We start from the raw sequence: 21,655 nt of genomic DNA on the forward strand, positions 1-21,655 counted from the left end.
TGGGAAAAAAAGTAAAAATCTATCAACTGACCATGGGTCCTCGAGGGCCACGTTTGATGTGGGACAAGTCAGGTGTGGGTCCAATGGGTCCCATCAAACCTCTGGGTCCAGGAGGGCCAGGCAGTCCCAAAAGTCCCGCGTGTCCTGGAGGGCCTGCTGGTCCTGGATCTCCTAAAACAAACCACAATTATACTGTATGTAAGATGTCGTTTTACCTCCTCCAGGATGTTATATGTTCATTGCCATTTGTCTGTCTGATCTACTGTCAGGCTCTTTGTTACTTGATTAGGAGTCCTTGAATGAGTCTCTAAAAGATCCATCAGTATCTCCATAAAAAACTGCTGCATATTCAGCTTTGAAATGTTGGATCCTGATAGTTACTGATGAGGACCAGTGTCCCCAGAGTATTGACATCTTTCTACATGGTAGTTTTGCAGTTATTCTTTTATATATTAGCTAAAATAGGAATGTTGGCACAGTTGGATGTCTAGGCTAGTTCAGACAGGCACATGTAAAATAGGATTTTTATTTACATGAGATTTATGAAACCTAGTTGGAAATTTCAGGAACTTGGTGGCTCTTGTTGATCTTGCTATGGTGGTTTGGGCCCACTTGTCCTCTTAAAGGGAAGAGTCAAGACAGAATAATCCAAAGTTGTTGAGAGTAGACAGTTTTGTCCTGATGGAACCGATCTTTTTCAAGATGGCAAGTGACAGTGGCTGAGCCAAGCGTCTCTATCACTTCTAGTATCTTTTGATCGTAAGTCAGAGTCCGCTCGATGTGGAGCCACCCGCTGTTGTGGAGGATTTTATTACAAATGCCTGGAAAAATATGGCTTGTTGCGTGGAGAAATGTGCTAACGGATCATCTAAGACGTCTCTGCGGCAATATTCACATTGAGTGAAATTCTTATCTTATGTATTGTTGAATGCTAACAGTGTTAGCACTTTCAGCAGCTGTCTGTAGCCTGATCTGTTGGGTCCCGTTAATGCACGATTACAGAGAAATAAGAAATAAGCGGCTCATAACTTTTAATGTCCACACGAAAGCAAACATTAGGAGAACCACCGCACAGTCCTCAAAAATATGATTTAATAAACACCCGAACTGAGGCTAGCCTGTTAGCTGGTGGTTTGGACACACACACACTGAGCCACTCACACTCCGCCACCTTTATGCATTAATGCATTCATTGTGAACCCTTTTGGTTACTTAGGTTAACTGAGATATCAATTTTAAATGAATAAATGGACTGCATTTATATCACGCTTTTCCATCTGCATCAGATGCTCAAAGCGCTTTACAGTAATGCCTCACATTCAACCCGATGTCAGGGTGCTGCCATACAAAGTACTCACTACACGTCCGGAGTTGTCCTGAAAAAAAATCTCCTTTTTGTACCAAAATAAAAACGTTTTCCATTTATTCAAGTCACAGTACTGACCTGGATCAGTGCTGATCAATGATAAGTGATCAAAAACTAAAAATGTCTGATATCAAAACAGATACTGATGGAGACATTTCATTCTTGAGCACTCGTTTGCTTTTCAATTCACATTCCCAGATAACAAACATCTAGAAACTTTGTTTTTGCTAGTGTTTCTTACAGTGGCAGCGCCAAGGGGGGGCTTGGGGGGGCTTAAGGCCCCCCCAATAATGAGCCAAGCTCCTCTTCAGCCCCCCAATAATTCTGGCAATAATGTGAATAGCGAGTGACATATTTATGGATCTCAACTGCAGTTTTGCGCTGAGAATGTCTCAATATTGTGTAACTGAGCAAAGTGATGAATGTGTGTGTTTGGTGATCCACCAATGCTGAATCACCCTTCACAAACAGAATTTTCAGTTTTGCAAATAAACATTTATTTGTAAAAACCCACACACAAGTGACAAATCAGAAACTTGTTTGTGGATCACAGAGCACGTGTACAAATCAAAGGATATTTGGAAATCACCCTCTGTGCATTTGGAAGTATTAATGAGACAAATTTAACTCCATACTCCAAAAATTTAAGTTTCCTAAATATTTATTACGGCCACTCTTAAAACTTCACTTATCTTTATAATTTTATTACTAGTAAATTTTACAATTGATTTAGATGAGATATACTTATTATCTCACAGGAATATATCACAATTATCTGGGAACTACGTTTTGAGCAGGAATTCATCAGACACGTCGGCCGCAGCCACGCACTAACACAGAATATACAGAAGCTGTATATCGTTGTTCGGCAATCATTCTAAGTGATGTGTGTGTGCATTGATACCACATTTTAGAGGAGCTTGGGTGACTAAAACACATACCTTGGTATTTATAAAGCAATTTACTATATATTGTTCATTTCGATGACTTTTACCACAGCCCCCCCAACAAAAATTTCCTGGTGCTGCCACTGGTTTTTTATTACCTGGAGGGCCAGGAAGGCCTGGAGGACCCGGTACGAACACAGGTGACGTCAAGATTTTCTCATTGGTTTTCTGCTCAGCTACATCAGCGCTGTTGGACAGCAGGGCCATCTTCAACAAGCAGTTATTAAAGAAGAAGAAGAAAACTGGTTGACAAATATTCATACTCAAAGAATGAGGTATCAGTTTCAGATCATGTTTCAGATCATATCTGGTATTCAAAGTGCTGCCTGCACAACCCTAAATTAATTTAACACAAATTCAGTTAACATTCTTTTTATATATATCGTATGGTCTGCACTGGCAAACAGGACAGGAAAATTACACACTTGATGGCTAAACTGAAGCAAATTTATGTTCACCTTTGATATCCTGTGCAAAAGATGAAAGCTGGTCATCCATCTGCAGCAGGTCTACAAGCTGTAAGCCAGACGCAGAGAGGGCCAGTACTGGGTAACCCTTCTGCATTATTCAGCACGACTGTGTAATTCCCTGCTTCCCATGTGAAAGGGGGAACAAAAACGTCTTTGATCTCTATATGACATAATGTAGAGTTGGAACTCTGAGGAATTAGTTCAAATAACTCTGTGCTGAACAGCTTGCAAATGAGAATTGCCAACAAGCACGTGCATGTACATGCATTGTTGTGGGTTGGAGGTGCCCACCTGCTCAGCAATACATAACTATTATGCAACACTACAATTTGTCACTTTGGGCACAGGTGACAAATTGTGTAACAGAAAGAAGGTGCTTGGCTGTGATTATGGATATTATTTTTTCTTAAACTGCAGCAGCATGTGGTGCAGTGCACACTATCGACATCCAGAACACACTGCTGAGCGTCAAACAAATTGTCAGCCAATTTACACACATATGTCAAAGTAATCAAGGAGTTACAGCAAAGGACTGCTTAGCCACGTTATTTTGTCATATTTCTTTTGGCTGCTCCAGTGTTTGCTCGAGGTCACAAAGGTGGATGTGGTGTGCATCCGCATGTTGATTTGGTGCAAGTTTTTGGCGCCAGATGCCCTTCATGCTGCATCTCAAGATATACGTGGAGAATGGGGCACGGAATCTGGGTGAAGCACTTGAACAACTATTAGGGATCAAATACTGAAAAATTAGATTATAATGTACAAAAAATACATTCTTCTGTTTTTTCTCAAATAGATACATAAATAGGTATAAAAAGCTGTGTTTTAGATGGAGATTATCCTACAAACAGACATTTAAAACCAGCAGAACAAAGAAAATTTTTTTTTTATTGTCGTTTCTGTTGGCTTTAACAGGACACTGTCAGAAACTGACACGGTTTCCATGGTGAAGGACAAATACAACAAAATTCACCACCTACTCAGATTTCAGTGGCGAGAAAGCAGATTTCTGATCTTAAATCACTGAGAAACCCAAAGCTTATATTTAATCCAACTGGACATTTTTCCTGAAAATGACAAGAAATTCCTGTTTTGGCAGTTAATCCTAGTGAAATCACTGCTTGCTCTATTTTAGTAACTGATATGTACGGTGAGAGAAATTATTTTGTTGAAGAGATAAACAGAATATTACAAAATCATTGTTGAATATCTTATCTTTGATCTTATGGCAATGCAGGAGGGAATTGGTTTTAGATGTAGAAAACGTACAGTGGTTGGCACATCTACCCTAAATGTTTGCTTCAATCACTACTAAGCTGCTAACGTAAGTGAACTGTGAAAATGCCAAATCGATAAACCGCAACATTTTATTATATGAATTTAGCTTTGGCTTAGTTTTATGGCTAAAACCTTGAAAAACAGACCTAAAGAGTTGAAATTTTAATATGCTGACACTGAGTCCCAAAAAGCTGTGAATAACTTATTAAACAAACAAAATTAAACAGTATCTTACATTCAACATACAATTTATTCACACTATAGAAAGGATTAAACAAATAATATTTTTAAGCAATAAAATTACAAACAGCAAATAAATATATTCAATTCCCTTCATCTGGTTTGGCCTCCAACTCTTCCGTCTCCTTCAGGTGATCCTTGCTAGCTTCACGCGATGTGTCGATTTCGCTTATTGGGTACAATCGCCAATAGCAACAAGCATGAAATGATTTTAGGATTTATGATTACACAAATGTCTTCGAGCAATAAACTTTATTTAAAAAAAAATGCTTGCTGACTTAAAGCAAATTCCTGGACGCTAATTCATCCCCTATTGGTTCACTAAATGGTAATCCGCTAACAAAAAGATAGCTTTGCTAATTAGCTGTTAGCTGAGCTGTGCAGACCACTGGAAATACTTTTTTTTTGCTCTTGCTTGCCTCTACTGGTGGTTGGTTCTCACTGCGGTATTGTATCACTTCCTGTTCCGGAGCACAGCGGTGTTTTTCTGTATCTGTTTAATCTGCGCAGTTAGATTGATCTAGTTACCTAGATAACGATTTGTTTCACAGTGTAATCTTCACGTGCCTTAACTAAAGCACTCCCTCTGCTGAATCACCTCTAAATTATTTACTTTGTGTGTTTTTAGGAATCCGCTAGCTTAGCGCAGCTACTAGCTCTTAGCCGGTTTAGCATGGCGGCTTCTCCTGTCTCTCCCGCACTTTTCTGCTCTGGGTGTGAAATGTTTAGTTATTCCTCGGCCTCCTTTAGCAGTAATGGTACTTGTAATAAGCAGTGGTGTCAAAAGTACACACATTTGTTACTTAAGTAGAAGTACAGATACTGCAGTTTAAAAACACTCTGGTAAAAGTTGAAGTATCAACTTGACCTCTTTACTCAAGTAAAAGTGAAAAAGCATGTGCTCCAAAACCTACTTAAAGTATAAAAGTATAAAGTAACCTTTAAAAAAAAAAAATGTAGATGCCACTATATGAATTGAAAGCTTAATTTAAAAACTGATTCGTTCTACATGTGGCCCAAGACCCCAAACCCAAAATTACCCCCAACACCACCTGCATGAAAATGTTTCAATTCTAGAAGCTGTGAAATGCAATCTGGGACTATTCCAGACAATAAACTGCAGTGAGTGCAGCATCCATTTAGCGAAGAAAAAAAAAATACAACTTTCCTTATTCAAATTCATTTCAGTAGTATTCTGCTCTTACAAGGATGCAGCAGTTTTCTAGTTTGGCAGATAGTTCTGGAGGAAATCACTGAAGAAAGTTAACACATTGAAAATATGTTTTGACCGAAACAAACTGTCATTAAATAAGACAGGGATGAAGTGGAGGTAGTCACTAGGTGTTCACAGGAAACACTTATTTATTTATGTATGTATGTATTTATTTATGTATGTTCATTGCTTTTATATTTTCTGTTGTGTTTCTATTCAGGTTCTTTTTGCCTCTCTCTAAAATTGTATATAATAATCATTAGATTATTAATATATAAACAAAAATAAATTTAAGAAATATTACAATTTGAAAACAAATGCACCCGAACGTGATGCTTAATGCTAACTTTTAACATTGAAAATGCCATAGACATGCTAACGCGTTAGCGTCGCTCCTGTTTTTAAGTTATAAAATACATCTATCAACTGTTTCAGAAGACCATAACAGGTCGGTTTAACATAGAAAAGGTAAATAATACTCACAGACGTATGCTCTTTAGGGTTTTAGCGGGGGGAAATTAAGCGGAAGAAAGAAAGAATAAACGAAGCAATAGGTCGAAGCATTGCTTCAATCTGCGAACCACTGCTTGGATTGGTTCACGGTTCAAAGCAAAGCCGCGCTGCAGAAAAGTTGATTACAGGCGCACATGACATGAAATATATATATATATAAACATTAAACTGAAGCCAAGAGTAACGAGGCTGTTTGTTTGATAAATGTAAGGAATAGAAAGTACAGATACTTGTGTGAAAATGTAATGAGTAGAAGTCAGAAGTAGGCAGAAAAATAAGTAAAGGAGTAAAGTATAGATACCTAAAAAGTGTACTTAAGTACAGTAACGAAGTATTTGTACTTCGTTACTTGACACCTCTGGTAATAAGTGTAGCTTATTCGTAGCTTTGGAGGCCAGGCTGGGCGAATTGGAGACTCGGCTCCGCACCGTGGAAAATTCTACAGCTAGCCAAGCCCCTGTAGTCGGTGCGGACCAAGGTAGCTTAGCCGCCGTTAGTTTCCCTCTGGCAGATCCCGAGCAGCCGGGAAAGCAGGCCGACTGGGTGAATGTGAGGAGGAAGCGTAGTCCTAAACAGAAGCCCCGTGTACACCGCCAACCCGTTCACATTTCTAACCGCGACACACCCGCCGAGGATCAAACGCTGGTTATTGGCGACTCTGTTTTGAGAAATGTGAAGTTAGCGACACCAGCAACCATAGTCAGTTGTCTTCCGGGGGCCAGAGCAGGCGACATTGAAGGAAATTTGAAACTGCTGGCTAAGGCTAAGCGTAAATTTGGTAAGATTGTAATTCACGTCGGCAGTAATGACACCCGGTTACGCCAATCGGAGGTCACTAAAATTAACATTGAATCGGTGTGTAACTTTGCAAAAACAATGTCGGACTCTGTAGTTTTCTCTGGGCCCCTCCCCAATCGGACCGGGAGTGACATGTTTAGCCGCATGTTCTCCCTGAATTGCTGGCTGTCTGAGTGGTATCCAAAAAATGAGGTGGGCTTCATAGATAATTGGCAAAGCTTCTGGGGAAAACCTGGTCTTGTTAGGAGAGACGGCATCCATCCCACTTTGGATGGAGCAGCTCTCATTTCTAGAAATCTGGCCAATTTTCTTAAATCCTCCAAACCGTGACTATCCAGGGTTGGGACCAGGAAGCAGAGTTGTAGTCTTACACACCTCTCTGCAGCTTCTCTCCCCCTGTCATCCCCTCATTACCCCATCCCCGTAGAGACAGTGCCTGCTCCCAGACCACCAATAACCAGCAAAAATCTATTTAAGCATAAAAATTCAAAAAGAAAAAATAATATAGCACCTTCAACTGCACCACAGACTAAAACAGTTAAATGTGGTCTATTAAACATTAGGTCTCTCTCTTCTAAGTCCCTGTTAGTAAATGATATAATAATTGATCAACATATTGATTTATTCTGCCTTACAGAAACCTGGTTACAGCAGGATGAATATGTTAGTTTAAATGAGTCAACACCCCCGGGTCACACTAACTGCCAGAACGCTCGTAGCACGGGCCGAGGCGGAGGATTAGCAGCAATCTTCCATTCCAGCTTATTAATTAATCAAAAACCCAGACAGAGCTTTAATTCATTTGAAAGCTTGACTCTTAGTCTTGTCCATCCAAATTGGAAGTCCCAAAAAACAGTTTTATTTGTTGTTATCTATCGTCCTCCTGGTTGTTACTGTGAGTTTCTCTGTGAATTTTCAGAACTTTTGTCTGACTTAGTGCTTAGCTCAGATAAGATAATTATAGTGGGCGATTTTAACATCCACACAGATGCTGAGAATGACAGCCTCAACACTGCATTTAATCTATTATTAGACTCAATTGGCTTTGCTCAAAATGTAAATGAGTCCACCCACCACTTTAATCATATCTTAGATCTTGTTCTGACTTATGGTATGGAAATTGAAGACTTAATAGTATTCCCTGAAAACTCCCTTCTGTCTGATCATTTCTTAATAACATTTACATTTACTCTGATGGACTACCCAGCAGTGGGGAATAAGTTTCATTACACTAGAAGTCTTTCAGAAAGCGCTGTAACTAGGTTTAAGGATATGATTCCTTCTTTATGTTCTCTAATGCCATATACCAACACAGTGCAGAGTAGCTACCTAAACTCTGTAAGTGAGATAGAGTATCTCGTCAATAGTTTTACATCCTCATTGAAGACAATTTTGGATGCTGTAGCTCCTCTGAAAAAGAGAGCTTTAAATCAGAAGTGCCTGACTCTGTGGTATAACTCACAAACTCGCAGCTTAAAGCAGATAACCCGTAAGTTTGAGAGGAAATCGCGTCTCACTAATTTAGAAGATCTTCACTTAGCCTGGAAAAAGAGTCTGTTGCTCTATAAAAAAAAGCCCTCCGTAAAGCTAGGACATCTTACTACTCATCACTAATTGAAGAAAATAAGAACAACCCCAGGTTTCTTTTCAGCACTGTAGCCAGGCTGACAAAGAGTCAGAGCTCTATTGAGCTGAGTATTCCTTTAACTTTAACTAGTAATGACTTCATGACTTTCTTTGCTAATAAAATTTTAACTATTAGAGAAAAAATTACTCATAACCATCCCAAAGACGTATCGTTATCTTTGGCTGCTTTCAGTGATGCCGGTAATCTTTCTCTCCGATTGTTCTGTCTGAGTTATTTTCATTAGTTACTTCATCCAAACCATCAACATGTCTATTAGACCCCATTCCTACCAGGCTGCTCAAGGAAGCCCTACCATTATTTAATGCTTCGATCTTAAATATGATCAATCTATCTTTATTAGTTGGCTATGTACCACAGGCTTTTAAGGTGGCAGTGATTAAACCATTACTTAAAAAGCCATCACTTGACCCAGCTATCTTAGCTAATTATAGGCCAATCTCCAACCTTCCTTTTCTCTCAAAAATTCTTGAAAGGGTAGTTGTAAAACAGCTAACTGATCATCTGCAGAGGAATGGTCTATTTGAAGAGTTTCAGTCAGGTTTTAGAATTCATCATAGTACAGAAACAGCATTAGTGAAGGTTACAAATGATCTTCTTATGGCCTCAGACAGTGGACTCATCTCTGTGCTTGTTCTGTTAGACCTCAGTGCTGCTTTTGATACTGTTGACCATAAAATTTTATTACAGAGATTAGAGCATGCCATAGGTATTAAAGGCACTGCACTGCGGTGGTTTGAATCATATTTATCTAATAGATTACAATTTGTTCATGTAAATGGGGAATCTTCTTCACAGACTAAGGTTAATTATGGAGTTCCACAAGGTTCTGTGCTAGGACCAATTTTATTCACTTTATACATGCTTCCCTTAGGCAGTATTATTAGACGGCATTGCTTAAATTTTCATTGTTACGCAGATGATACCTAGCTTTATCTATCCAACTGTTTGTTAACGTGTGCAGTCTGTTATTTTGTGAGGTTTACCTTCTGTTTCAGCTGTAAGATGGACGCCTTGATCTGGTAAAAGTCGTCACAGGTGGCTGAACACGTTCCAACATTCATGACATTGTCGGCTGTCTCAAAGAGGTGAACTGCTGGGAGTTGGGGAAAAAAAATGTTTCTGTCACACATATCACCAGAAAATTTTCCTTTGAGAAGACAGCAGTGAAAAGACAAAGCAATGATCATATCTGGTTGGTTTAAATACCATTGTTGTTTTCAGCTTTGATTTTAAGACTTCTGCAGAGTATACCGGCCTAATGTCGGCTCATAAATTGTTCCGCAGAAATGAAGCCTGAGAGGAAGAGGCTCTACAGCCCATCAACTTCTTCATCATGCTTGGAGCACTCAGCAGGCCAGCGTCCTGACACAGCAGGCCATGTGGCAGCACATATGGCTCAATAATTTCAACAGGATAAGGAGCAGCATATTCATGCAGTCTTTTATATGTGAGCAGAAGAACCTTAAAGTCTGCACTAATGTGAGAAGATGCTCGTCCTAACAACAATATATATATATATATATATATATATATATATATATATATATATATATATATATATATATATATATATATATATATACTCAACAAAAATATAAATGCAACACTTTTGGTTTTGCTCCCATTTTGTATGAGATGAACTCAAAGATCTAAAACGTTTTCCACATACACAATATCACCATTTCCCTCAAATATTGTTCACAAACCAGTCGAAATCTGTGATAGTGAGCACTTCTCCTTTGCTGAGATAATCCATCCCACCTCACAGGTGTGCCATATCAAGATGCTGATTAGACACCATGATTAGTGCACAGGTGTGCCTTACACTGCCCACAATAAAAGGCCACTCTGAAAGGTGCAGTTTTGTTTTATTGGGGGGGGGGGGGATACCAGTCAGTATCTGGTGTGACCACCATTTGCCTCATGCAGTGCAACACATCTCCTTCGCATCATCCGTGAAGAGAACACCTCTCCATGCCAAACGCCAGCGAATGTGAGCATTTGCCCACTCAAGTCGGTTACGACGACGAACTGGAGTCAGGTCGAGACCCCGATGAGGACGACGAGCATGCAGATGAGCTTCCCTGAGACGGTTTCTGACAGTTTGTGCAGAAATTCTTTGGTTATGCAAACCGATTGTTTCAGCAGCTGTCCGAGTGGCTGGTCTCAGATGATCTTGGAGGTGAACATGCTGGATGTGGAGGTCCTGGGCTGGTGTGGTTACACGTGGTCTGCGGTTGTGAGGCTGGTTGGATGTACTGCCAAATTCTCTGAAACGACTTTGGAGACGGCTTATGGTAGAGACATGAACATTCAATGCACGAGCAACAGCTCTGGTTGACATTCCTTCTGTCAGCATGCCAATTGCACGCTCCCTCAAATCTTGCGACATCTGTGGCATTGTGCTGTGTGACAAAACTGCACCTTTCAGAGTGGCCTTTTATTGTGGGCAGTCTAAGGCACCTGTGCACTAATCATGGTGTCTAATCAGGATCTTGGTATGGCACACCTGTGAGGTGGGATGGATTATCTCAGCAAAGGAGAAGTGCTCACTATCACAGATTTATACTGGTTTGTGAACAATATTTGAGAGAAATGGTGATATTGTGTATGTGGAAAAAGTTTTAGATCTTTGAGTTCATCTCATACAAAATGGGAGCAAAACCAAAAGTGTTGCGTTTATATTTTTGTTGAGTGTATATATATATATACACATACATACATACATACACACACACATACGAGGTCTGTCTGTAAAGTATCGTATCTTTTTATTTTTTTCAAAAACTATATGGATTTCATTCATGTTTTTACGTCAGACATGCTTGAACCCTCGTGCGCATGCGTGAGTTTTTCCACGCCTGTCGGTGACGTCATTCGCCTGTGAGCACGCCTTGTGGAAGGAGTGGTCCCGCCCCCTCGTCGGATTTTCATTGTCTGGAAATGGCGGAATGAAAAGGACTTTTTTTCCAGAAGCTGTTAGAGACTGGCACCTGGAAACCATTCGAAAAATTTATCTGGCTTTCAGTGAAAATTTTACGGGCTTCACAGAGAATAAGGACTTTAACTACAGGTTTAAGGACCCCTTTAAAGGACGGTCGGTGCGCCGCGCTGCGAGCTGCGACGACGCAGCACAAACCACTGGATCATTTCTAAGCTGATGGCTCTGTGGATACGAGACCGTCGTGTGCTCTTTCTCTGGTTATCACAAGACCTGGACATCAGCCATTTTCCAGCAGATTTCACTTTTAACAAGAGATTTTGTCATGGAAAGCCGCGCGGAGGCTTCGCGCGTCACGACTGATTCGCTGATGAAGCGAGACAAAGGAACACCTCCGTTTCGGCGTGTTAGAGGACAAGTTGGGACAGTATAAAAGAACTTGTGGAGAGCTGGACATGTCCCAACTTGTCCTCTGGCGAAAAGAAACGCCGTGATGAAGCCTCACAGGACATGTTCTGGCATGTCCAGCTCATGCACAATCACAATCGGATATTCACACGACTGGAAAGCAACCGGAATCCATCTGAAATCCACCTTTAAGTCGTCCTATGAGACCAACACCGAGGTGGTTTTGTCCCGCGTAATGAACGGCTCCTTGGCGCGTCCCTCGGCTTCTTTTTCCATGAAAAAAAACCTCCTCTAACGGTGGAATGTGGCGGACAAAGTGCTGATGTCCACATCTTCTGCCTTTTTGTGAAAGTCAGACGAGGTCCCGGATCAACAAAGCTTTCACGTTGGAAATGATCTGGTTGTTTGTACGGGATGTCAGCCTGTCCATCGGCGCTGGGAGCACGCTGCGCTCTCAGCAGTTGTGGGCTGTCCTTAAAGGGGCAGTAATACTCCTTAATCTGTTTAATCCCCATAAAATCATCCCTGAAAGCCATATTAATTTTTCAAACGGTGTCCACCTCGAGGTCTCTTACAGTTTCTGGAAAAAAATTGATGCAGCAAAGATCCAAATCGTTCAGACATTTATTCGCAATAAAAAATAGACGAGAGGGGTGGACCACACCTCACTCAAAGCCTGCTCACAGGCGAATGACGCAACCGACAGGCATGAAAAAAACTCACGCATGCGCACGAGGGTTCAAGCTTGTCTGACGCAATCACACGTGATTCAAATCCATATGGTTTTTGAAAAAAATAAGGTCGGATACTTTTCTAACAGACCTCGTATTTCGTATTGTTACATGGGAAACAAGGTACCAGTAGATTCAGTAGATTCTCACAAATCCAACAAGACCAAGCATTCATGATATGCACACTCTTAAGGCTATGAAATTGGGCTATTAGTAGAAAAAAGTAGAAAACGGGGTGTTCACAATAATAAGAGTGTGGCATTCAGTCAGTGAGTTCGTCAGTTTTGTGGAACAAACAGGTGTGAATCAGGTGTCCCCTATTTAAGGATGAAGCCAGCACCTGTTGAACATGCTTTTCTCTTTGAAAGCCTGAGGAAAATGGGATGTTCAAGACACTGTTCAGCAGAACAGCGTAGTTTGATTAAAGAGTTGATTTTAGAGGGGAAAACTTATACGCAGGTGCAAAAAAATTATAGGCTGTTCATCTACACTGATCTCCAATGCTTTAAAATGGACAAAAAAACAGAGACGTGTGGAAGAAAACGGAAAACAACCATCAAAATGGTTAGAAGAATAACCAGAATGGCAAAGGCTCACCCATTGATCAGCTCCAGGATGATCAAAGACAGTCTGGAGTTACCTGTAAGTGCTGTGACAGTTAGAAGACGCCTGTGTGAAGCTAATTTATGTGCAAGAATCCCCCGCAAAGTCCCTCTGTTAAATAAAAGACATGTGCAGAAGAGGTTACAATTTGCCAAAGAACACATCAACTTGGCTAAAGAGAAATGTAGGAATATTTTGTGGACTGATGAGAGTAAAATTGTTCTTTTTGGGTCCAAGGGCCGCAGACAGTTTGTGAGACGACCCCCAAACTCTGAATTCAAGCCACAGTTCAAAGTGAAGACAGTGTAGCATGGTGGTGCAAGCATCATCATATGGGCATGTTTCTTCTACTATGGTGTTGGGCCTATATATCGCATACCAGGTATCATGGATCAGTTTGGATATGTCAAAATACTTGAAGAGGTCATGTGCCTTATGCTGAAGAGGACATGCCCTTGAAATGGGTGTTTTAACAAGACGATGACCCCAAGCACACTAGTAAATGAGCAAAATCTTGGTTCCAAACCAACAAATTAATGCCTCGCAGATGTGAAGAAATCATGAAGAACTGTGGTTATACAACTAAATACTAGTTTAGTGATTCACAGGATTGCTAAAAAAAAAAGCAGTTTGAACATAATAGTTTTGAGTTTGTAGCGTCAACAGCAGATGCTACTATTATTGTGAACACCCCCTTTTCTACTTTCTTTTACTAATAGACCAATTTCATAGCCTTACGAGTGTGCATATCCTGAATGCTTGGTCTTGTTGGATTTGTGAGAATCTACTGAATCTACTGGTACCTTGTTTCCCATGTAACAATAAGAAATATACTCAAAACCTGGATTAATCTTTTTAGTCACATAGCACTACTATTATTCTGAACACTACTGTACATATACACACACACACACACACACATATACATATATATATATATACATATACATATATATATATATATATACACACACACACACACACACACACACACTTGAACATGGCAAGCCAGAGAATAGTATTTATAGAAAATTTGGTAAAAAAAAAAAAAAATACTTGCAATTTTGAACAGCTTACCATGAACCATAGCTGGAGTTCAGTCAGAAAACTCACATTTAAGCATATTTATTGCAACAGCAGAATATAGTTCGAGTTTGGCATCTAGGGTCTGACCTCATCACTCCCTGCAGATGCTTGCTTGTGATATTGCAGAATGATGATAAGATATACAAATTTCCCCCAGTCAGAGCCCACAGGGGGATGTTTGGGTGGACACAGGGCTGAGCAGCAGCAGTGACATTGATGCAGCAGCGGCAGCCTTTGACAGGCAGAAAGAGAACTGGGAAATTTACTTCTTAAACAGACTGCCCAAATTGGAGGGAGTGTTTAGTGGATATATATATATATAATTACTTCAGACGTATCACTAGAAGCCTAATTCCACGCATTGGTATACTGGGACAAAGGCCGGGTCAGCTCTGGGAACATGATCTGGTCCTGCTCATCCACCACCGGTGGCATGGTGGTGGTTAGCACTCTTGCCTCACAACAAAAAGCTCCTGCAATCGCATCCCGCCTAATTTCTGTGTGGAGTTTGCATGTTCTCTCTGTGTCTGGGTGGGTTTCCTCTGGGCTCTCTGGTTTCCTTCCACAATCAAAAACTCCTTTCCCTGCCCATCACCAAGTCAGCATACCTACAGTGCATCCAGAAAGTATTCACAGCACTTCACCTTTTACACATTTTATTATGTTAAAGCCTTATTCCAAAATGAAGTAAATTCATTTTTCCCCCTCAAAATTCTACTCACAACACCCCATAATGACAACAAAAATAAAAAACTAAGAAATCATACGTACGTAAGTATTCACACCCTTTGCTCAGTATTTTGTTGATGCACCTTTGGCAGCAATTGAAGAGTTCATATGCAAAACCCAGTATCTCCTAAACCATAAATTTTTAGTTGAGACCAACATGTACTTGGCTGTGAAGGGGACCATCAGTGTGCAAAATATGAAAGAATTTGAACAAACTGTTTTCATTTTATTGATGAAAGTCTGTGTATTTCCAAATATGGTTTCCTTTAAATCTCCATTTTCAACTGCATTTTTCTCCATTTAAAGAGAAGAACACTTACTGGGTTTTGCATCTGAACTCTTCAATTACAGCCTCAAAGTCTTCTTGAATATGATGTCACAAGCTTGGTGCACCTATCTTTGGGAAGTTTTGCCCATTCCTCTTTGCAGCACCTCTCAAGCTCCATCAGGTTGGATGGGGCTTATTTTCAGATCTCTCCAGAGATGTTCAATCAGATTCAGGTCTGGGCTCTGGCTGGGCCACTCAAGGACATTCACAGAGTTGCCCTGAAGCCACTCCTTTGATATCTTGGCTGTGTGCTTAAGGTCATTGTTCTGCCGAAAGATGAACCGTCGCCCCAGTCTGAGGTCAAGAGCGTTCTGGAGCAGGTTTTCATCCAGGATGTCTCTGTACATTGCTGCATTCATCTTTCCCTCAATCCTGACTAGTCTCCCAGTTCCTGCTGCTGAAAAACATCTCCCCAGCATGATGTTGCCACCACCATGATTCACTGTAGGGATGGTGCCTGGTTTCCTCCAAACATGACACCTGGCATTCACACCAAAGAGTTCAATCTTTGTCTCATCAGACCAGAGAATTTTGTTTCTCATGGCCTGAGAGTCCTTTAGGCACCTTTTGTCAAACTCCAGGTGGGCTGCCATGTGCCTTTTATGAAGGAATGGCGGCCACTCTACCATACAGGCCTGACTGGTGGATTGCTGCAGAGATGGTTGTTCTTTTGGAAGGTCGTCCTCTCTCCATAGATGAATACTGGAGCTCTGACAGAGTGGCTATGGGATCCAAGGATCTGCATTTTGATTTGGATCTGCTGTGGCAACCCCAAGTAAAAACAAGGCAGCAGCTGAAGGGACTCACTATTAACACCAGAGAATCTCTTTGGATCCTGGAAGGCAACCACCCAGGAAGACATCTGATCCAACCCCACCTGCTGAAAGTAACCATCTATCTGCTACCGCCAGGATAAATGTGGACATCCCCTTGGCCTTCTCCGGCTGCTGGGGTCCTCAACAATGATTCACCTGAATGCCAGATCATGCCCAAAGAAATGCAACACACGATGTTCCCTCACAACCAAAGTGATATTCCTCATGTTAGTCTCATGAGGTAACAAAGGATCTCTTGGCACCAAATGACACAAAGTATTGCTATTCTGCTCCTCCGGTGAGTGCGTGTTGGTCAGCGCTTTGGGGACATAGTCAGCCAAAATGATCTTTATTTAGAAACCTAATAAAATATTAAAGTTTATGGAATAATCTTTCAGCTTTGGAGAAAGAGAGGGAGGAGTAGGTAAAACAGGCTCCCCTGCACATATGCATATATTTCATAGCTGAGAGAAAGTGTCTGGACAGGCTTTTTTTGTTTCCTTCTATAACGTGCTGCAAACCAGCGGGACACGAAGCAGGAGCGTGTCTACAAGTCCCTTCATTTCTCACTCTCCAGTTTCTCCTCCACGGTTTAGTAATGGCAGATAAACTCATGAGAGGAAGCAACAAATCTCCAGCTCCTGACTGCTTCACTGGCAAAGCTTCTGTTGTTTTTTTTAATCTCCAAAACCATTTGTGATGTTGTCTTCATACACACCCAGCAAATCCAGAAAGTCCAGGAGTCACCGGTGGGTGGGTCACTTTAGGGGGTCAGTTATTTGAGAGACAGAACCATTCTGACAAGCGTAAGGAGCTGAAATTTAATGACTACCAGCTGGATCATTCTGCAAACCAAATAATGTGTGGTCGCATCCACATCGCACTCACACGTGAACCTGAAAAAAGAAAACGTCTGAGTAAGAGCGCTATCCTCACCTCTCTCCCCCATGGTGCATGTTTTGCCATCCTTTTCCAGGAAATATCCTTTCTCACACTCACACCTGTAGCTCCCTGCAGAATTGATGCAGATCTGAGAGCAAACGCTTGCATTTTTGTCTGCACATTCGTCAATGTCTTCATTGTTGAAGAGGCAGAAAGAGAAATAGACAAATATTTTAGAAAAAAGCAAAAAGTTTTAACACTAGACAAAAGTAAGTGTAGTCCCTTTTTATTTTTTTTAATCAGTTAAGTTGCGCGTGAAAAAGATCGTCTTTGACATCACTGTTATTTTGTTTCTTAGTATGCAAATCAATGATTCACAGTAGCCAATAATAACAAAATTAGCCTTTTCTGGAAACATTTTAGAATTTTGACCACGTGGTCAGTGCCAACATCATGGAGGTGAAGAAACATAGTAAACCTTCAGCTGTGACTGAAAGTCCAAAAACAAAAAAAAAAACAAAAAGAAAAAAACAAAGGAAATTTAACTCTCAAGTCCCCGAGTGGGCTCATTTATGACCCTGGGCACTATTTTTCTAATTTTAATTGGAAAAATGTTTCCTACCATGAATTTGTCAGTCTATTTGTCCTGCATTTATCGCAAGTATCGGCTGATCCAAATTTATGTGAGGTCACTTATGACCCCGGGAAGATCTATGAGGTTTTTGACATTATACCTTCAGATGGTATTGTAATTTGCCAACTCTAATCATTATATTTTAGTGTTTTGCAGGGAAGCCAACAGACCTAGAATAGCAAGATTTACAGCCGCACAAGTATCAAGACTGATTCTTGATGCTCAGAGTGAGGATGAAAAGGACGATGGACAAATATTTCAGAGAGTGAAATAAATATGACAAACCCTAAAACAATCATAGAACTAAAAAAAGACTACAGAAAACAATAAAAAAAAAAAACTCTCATACTTAGATATAGAGTTGAGCATTATAGATAGTTTAGTACAGCTGTTTTCGACAAATGGGATGATTTTAACTTTCATATTGTAAAATTTCCTTGCATGAGTAGTAACATACCGAGTAAACCTACATACGGTGTTTACACCTCTCAATTAGTCAGAATTGGTCACATCTGTGATAATTACCAAAGTTTTTCCACTAGATAACATAAACTTAATAGTAGATTAGTTAAACAAGGGTTTCTGTATAACAAATTGGTTCTTCAGTTCAAAAGATTTTCTAATAGACATCAAGAAATAATATCTAAGTTTGGGGTTCCCATTAAAAAACATGTAGACGATGGAATTTCTTCTACCTAGGTTAGCTAACCATAACCTAACAAATAGGGTAAACCTTAGATAAAACCTATAACATATTATATCTGAGCCTTTGTTTATAGAGTTATGCTGCTACAATTATAGCTTAGCCTATTAGCTATTAATTATCTAATAGGCTGTCTCACCCTCATTCACCATATATATATATATATATATATGCTAGTTTAATGTTTAACACTTTAAGTGGTTACTGGGATGATCAGCTGTAATTACATGTGTTCCCACACGAGGGCGAAGCTACTGAATACTATGTTAAAAATATAGCAGAAGAAGAAGAAAGAGCAAGATGTGTAACACTAGCAGCTGCAGGTTTGGTGAATAAACGACCGCCGTTTTTCTCTTTTCTGCAAATATATGTACTTATGTCTCCATATACATTTCTACACACTTTCTTGTTCCCCCCTTTTTAATATTATTATATTTAAGTAAATATTGGAGGAGTGGGGTACAATTAGTTATACCTAACAGCTAACGTTAGCTTATCTAGCCGGCCTTAGCAACGTTCATCGTAGCTTACAAAATAGTTGGTTCCTTTGTGTTTGATAACAATCTTCTCCTGTGATGTCTTATCCTTCTTATGTCTTATTACTTATATTATATATTATACCTTTTTCTTGAGCTGCTTGGGTTGGTAGGGAGAGTTCCCATGGGATAAAAAAGCTTTTTAACCTACCATCCCTGGTTCTCAAGACCAGGCACCTAAGTGGCTCTACTCTACTCTTTTCTACTCTCCTATTTTCCTTTTCCTTTTTAGATATACCTTTGTATACTGGCATAGTTCCACCTTAGAACTGGAATATAATATATAAGATATACCTTACTGAATTTTCATTTATATAGAACTATTCCAATATAAAGTCAATGGGGTCATAAATAACCCCACTCAGTCATATTAGTTGCTAAAATAGTTTGGTCGCTTGAGGGTTAAGCAGAAGAAGAAACAAAGTGGTGCACCCAGCTATTAAACAAAGGCCACCAGAGATCCATATCAGCAAGAACCTAATATACAAACTGGACATACTAACATGAAAGTTTTGCTGATCGTCTGCTGGACATGCATTTATTTTTTTTCCCTAGGTGAAAATCAGAAATCCTGAGTTCTCAATGTTCATTAAACACATCCTCAACTTCAAACCTTCATGTTGTCTCGCCTGCAAGATCTTGCAGCACAAACTCTCTACATTATGCCACATTCCACGTTGCGACTGGGAATGACATCACACCTGAGCTAATTGGCAAAATTGGCTGCAATTTTGCAAGATAGAACATAGATAAAAGATACTTTATAATAACTCGATTTCAACACCAACTACATGATATGAATTTTGTGGAAAAATCAAAAGAGACTGCACCATTAACCAGATGATTTGGAATATTTGTTTCCAACTTATTCCATAAAATTCAATACAGAAAAAAAAATTTAAGGCTTTTTCTTTTCTTTCTTTGCTTTTTCTATGCACCTGAAGTGCATAACCTAAATGTCCTTTTTCTAATTATACTGCACATGCACTGCTCTCTCACCTTAACATTATGGACAAAGTGAACCAACAGTGATGTCTCACCTAGACAGTAGGGCTTTTCTCGGTTCCTGTGGCGCTCACGATCATATCGGTAACCAGGGTAACAGGTGCACACCACCCGACCAAAATGATCTGTACACTGTTGCTCACAGGGGGCGCCAGCACATACGTCATAATCTACAGAAATATGCAATGATTTATGAGGAATTTCAACAATGGAAAGGTAAGAACACATGAGCAGAATGTCATATTAGCTCAAATGACTCTCAGTCCAGATTGTCACAGGTTATTAGTCTCTGAATTAGGCTAAAACAAGAGAAAAACATGCAAAGCAGAGACCTTATGGGACATAATGATATGAGTCCAAATGTATTTTTACCTAATAGACATCCACACAGTTAGGCAACATTTACGTACCTTCAGGAATGCACTGGCCCAGCACAAACTTAAAACCCTTGCAGCATTTCTTTCTGCAAAATATCAAATAACCACATAAGACATGCAAATATACAAATCATCCAAAATTCTGCATGATGTTAGATGTGTGCTGTTAAAAAGAAGCTACAGTATTTATTTTCATCAGTGATTTGGTCTGTTTTAGCAATCGCTGCTTTTAATGTGAGAAACATCTCCACATAAGTGTGGCCAGACTCCATGCGCGCACACACACACACAAACACAGGAGTGATTGCAGGTTTCACTGCTGCCTCTGGTTTGTTGTGACATGTTTTAGTTCATGGCAACCTGCTTTTCAGTAACAGATTTGGGGGGTAGGGGGGCCCACTGGTTTTCTTTTTCTTCTTGAAAAGAAATCTTCTGGTCCCTTTTGGTGAAGTTTAGTATTGACCCTCTGGGACGATACTAAACTTCACCGTTAAAAGGGGTTTGTATCCATCATGGTTTTAGTGAACACATACAGGTCATCCAAGGGGTATTTCCAAGCTCCAATCTCCAGTGGTGAAAAATGAAGCAAATATGGAAGTGTCAAAACCTGCAATTCCTTGAAAGGCCACTTGAGGTTCACTCCAAAACAGAATTAACCCCTGTAGGACTCAATGTTGAAATATCCAGCAGAAATGAACAGATTTACAACCTGATGCTTATGGCTGACATCAAGAATTCGTACCAAGGTCGAGAAAAGGCCGTCCCAAAGGACAGCACGGAGGCTCTGATCGTGGCAGCACAAGAACAACCCCTATTACAGCCGACAAGACCTAAGTTGCAAGCTATGCAAATATGACAGCTATCCAAAGACAGTCCAGCACATAGTAGCAGGACAGCGTGTAGTGAGAGATACAATCAATTGTTGGGAAGCATGTACAGAATCAGAGAAGTTTTATTGCCATATGAATGAACAAGTTCACAACATAAGGAAATTGCTGCGGTACTTGGTGTTAACATAAAAAAGGTACGTCAGTGACGCATATGGATTAGCTGTCTCCAAGTGCCGATGGGGGACACTGCTGAAGGTGGCTGAGAAAGACAGGGAAAAGGTCCTGTGGGACTTCAAATTCCAGACAGACAATCAATTGCTAGCCAACCAACCAAACGTAGTGGTGATTGAAAAGGGAAAGAAGACCGCAGTTGTGATCGATGTGGCAATCCCAGCTGACAGCAATATCAGAAAGAAGGAGCACAAGAAAATCAAGGAGGACCAAGGGCTGAAGGACCAACTGGAGCAGATGTGGAAGGTAAAGTCCAAAGTGGTCCCAGTTGTAACAGTTGAACTAGGAGCTATAACCCCCAAATGGAAGAGTGGCTCCAGGAGATTCCAGGCACAACATCAGA

General features: G+C 40.3%; 1 protein-coding gene across 4 annotated transcripts in view; it reads right to left on the reverse strand.

The window, feature by feature from the left end:
* The window catches only part of ccbe1 (collagen and calcium binding EGF domains 1), a 112,106-nt gene that overhangs the window by 15,388 nt on the left and 75,063 nt on the right, over positions 1 to 21,655 (reverse strand). For 3 of the 4 annotated variants that reach the window (XM_034192740.1, XM_034192742.1, XM_034192743.1), the window contains 6 exons: positions 20,285 to 20,337; positions 19,910 to 20,044; positions 17,051 to 17,188; positions 9,457 to 9,566; positions 2,412 to 2,520; positions 32 to 171 (listed from right to left, as the gene is read on the reverse strand). In XM_034192740.1, the coding sequence (XP_034048631.1) occupies positions 32 to 171; positions 2,412 to 2,520; positions 9,457 to 9,566; positions 17,051 to 17,188; positions 19,910 to 20,044; positions 20,285 to 20,337 (685 nt within the window). The remainder of the gene's footprint in view (positions 1 to 31; positions 172 to 2,411; positions 2,521 to 9,456; positions 9,567 to 17,050; positions 17,189 to 19,909; positions 20,045 to 20,284; positions 20,338 to 21,655) is intronic. The other variant, XM_034192741.1, reaches the window with a different exon arrangement.

Source organism: Thalassophryne amazonica, chromosome 17 (assembly GCF_902500255.1).
Source record: "Thalassophryne amazonica chromosome 17, fThaAma1.1, whole genome shotgun sequence".
NCBI classification, from domain to species: domain Eukaryota; kingdom Metazoa; phylum Chordata; class Actinopteri; order Batrachoidiformes; family Batrachoididae; genus Thalassophryne; species Thalassophryne amazonica.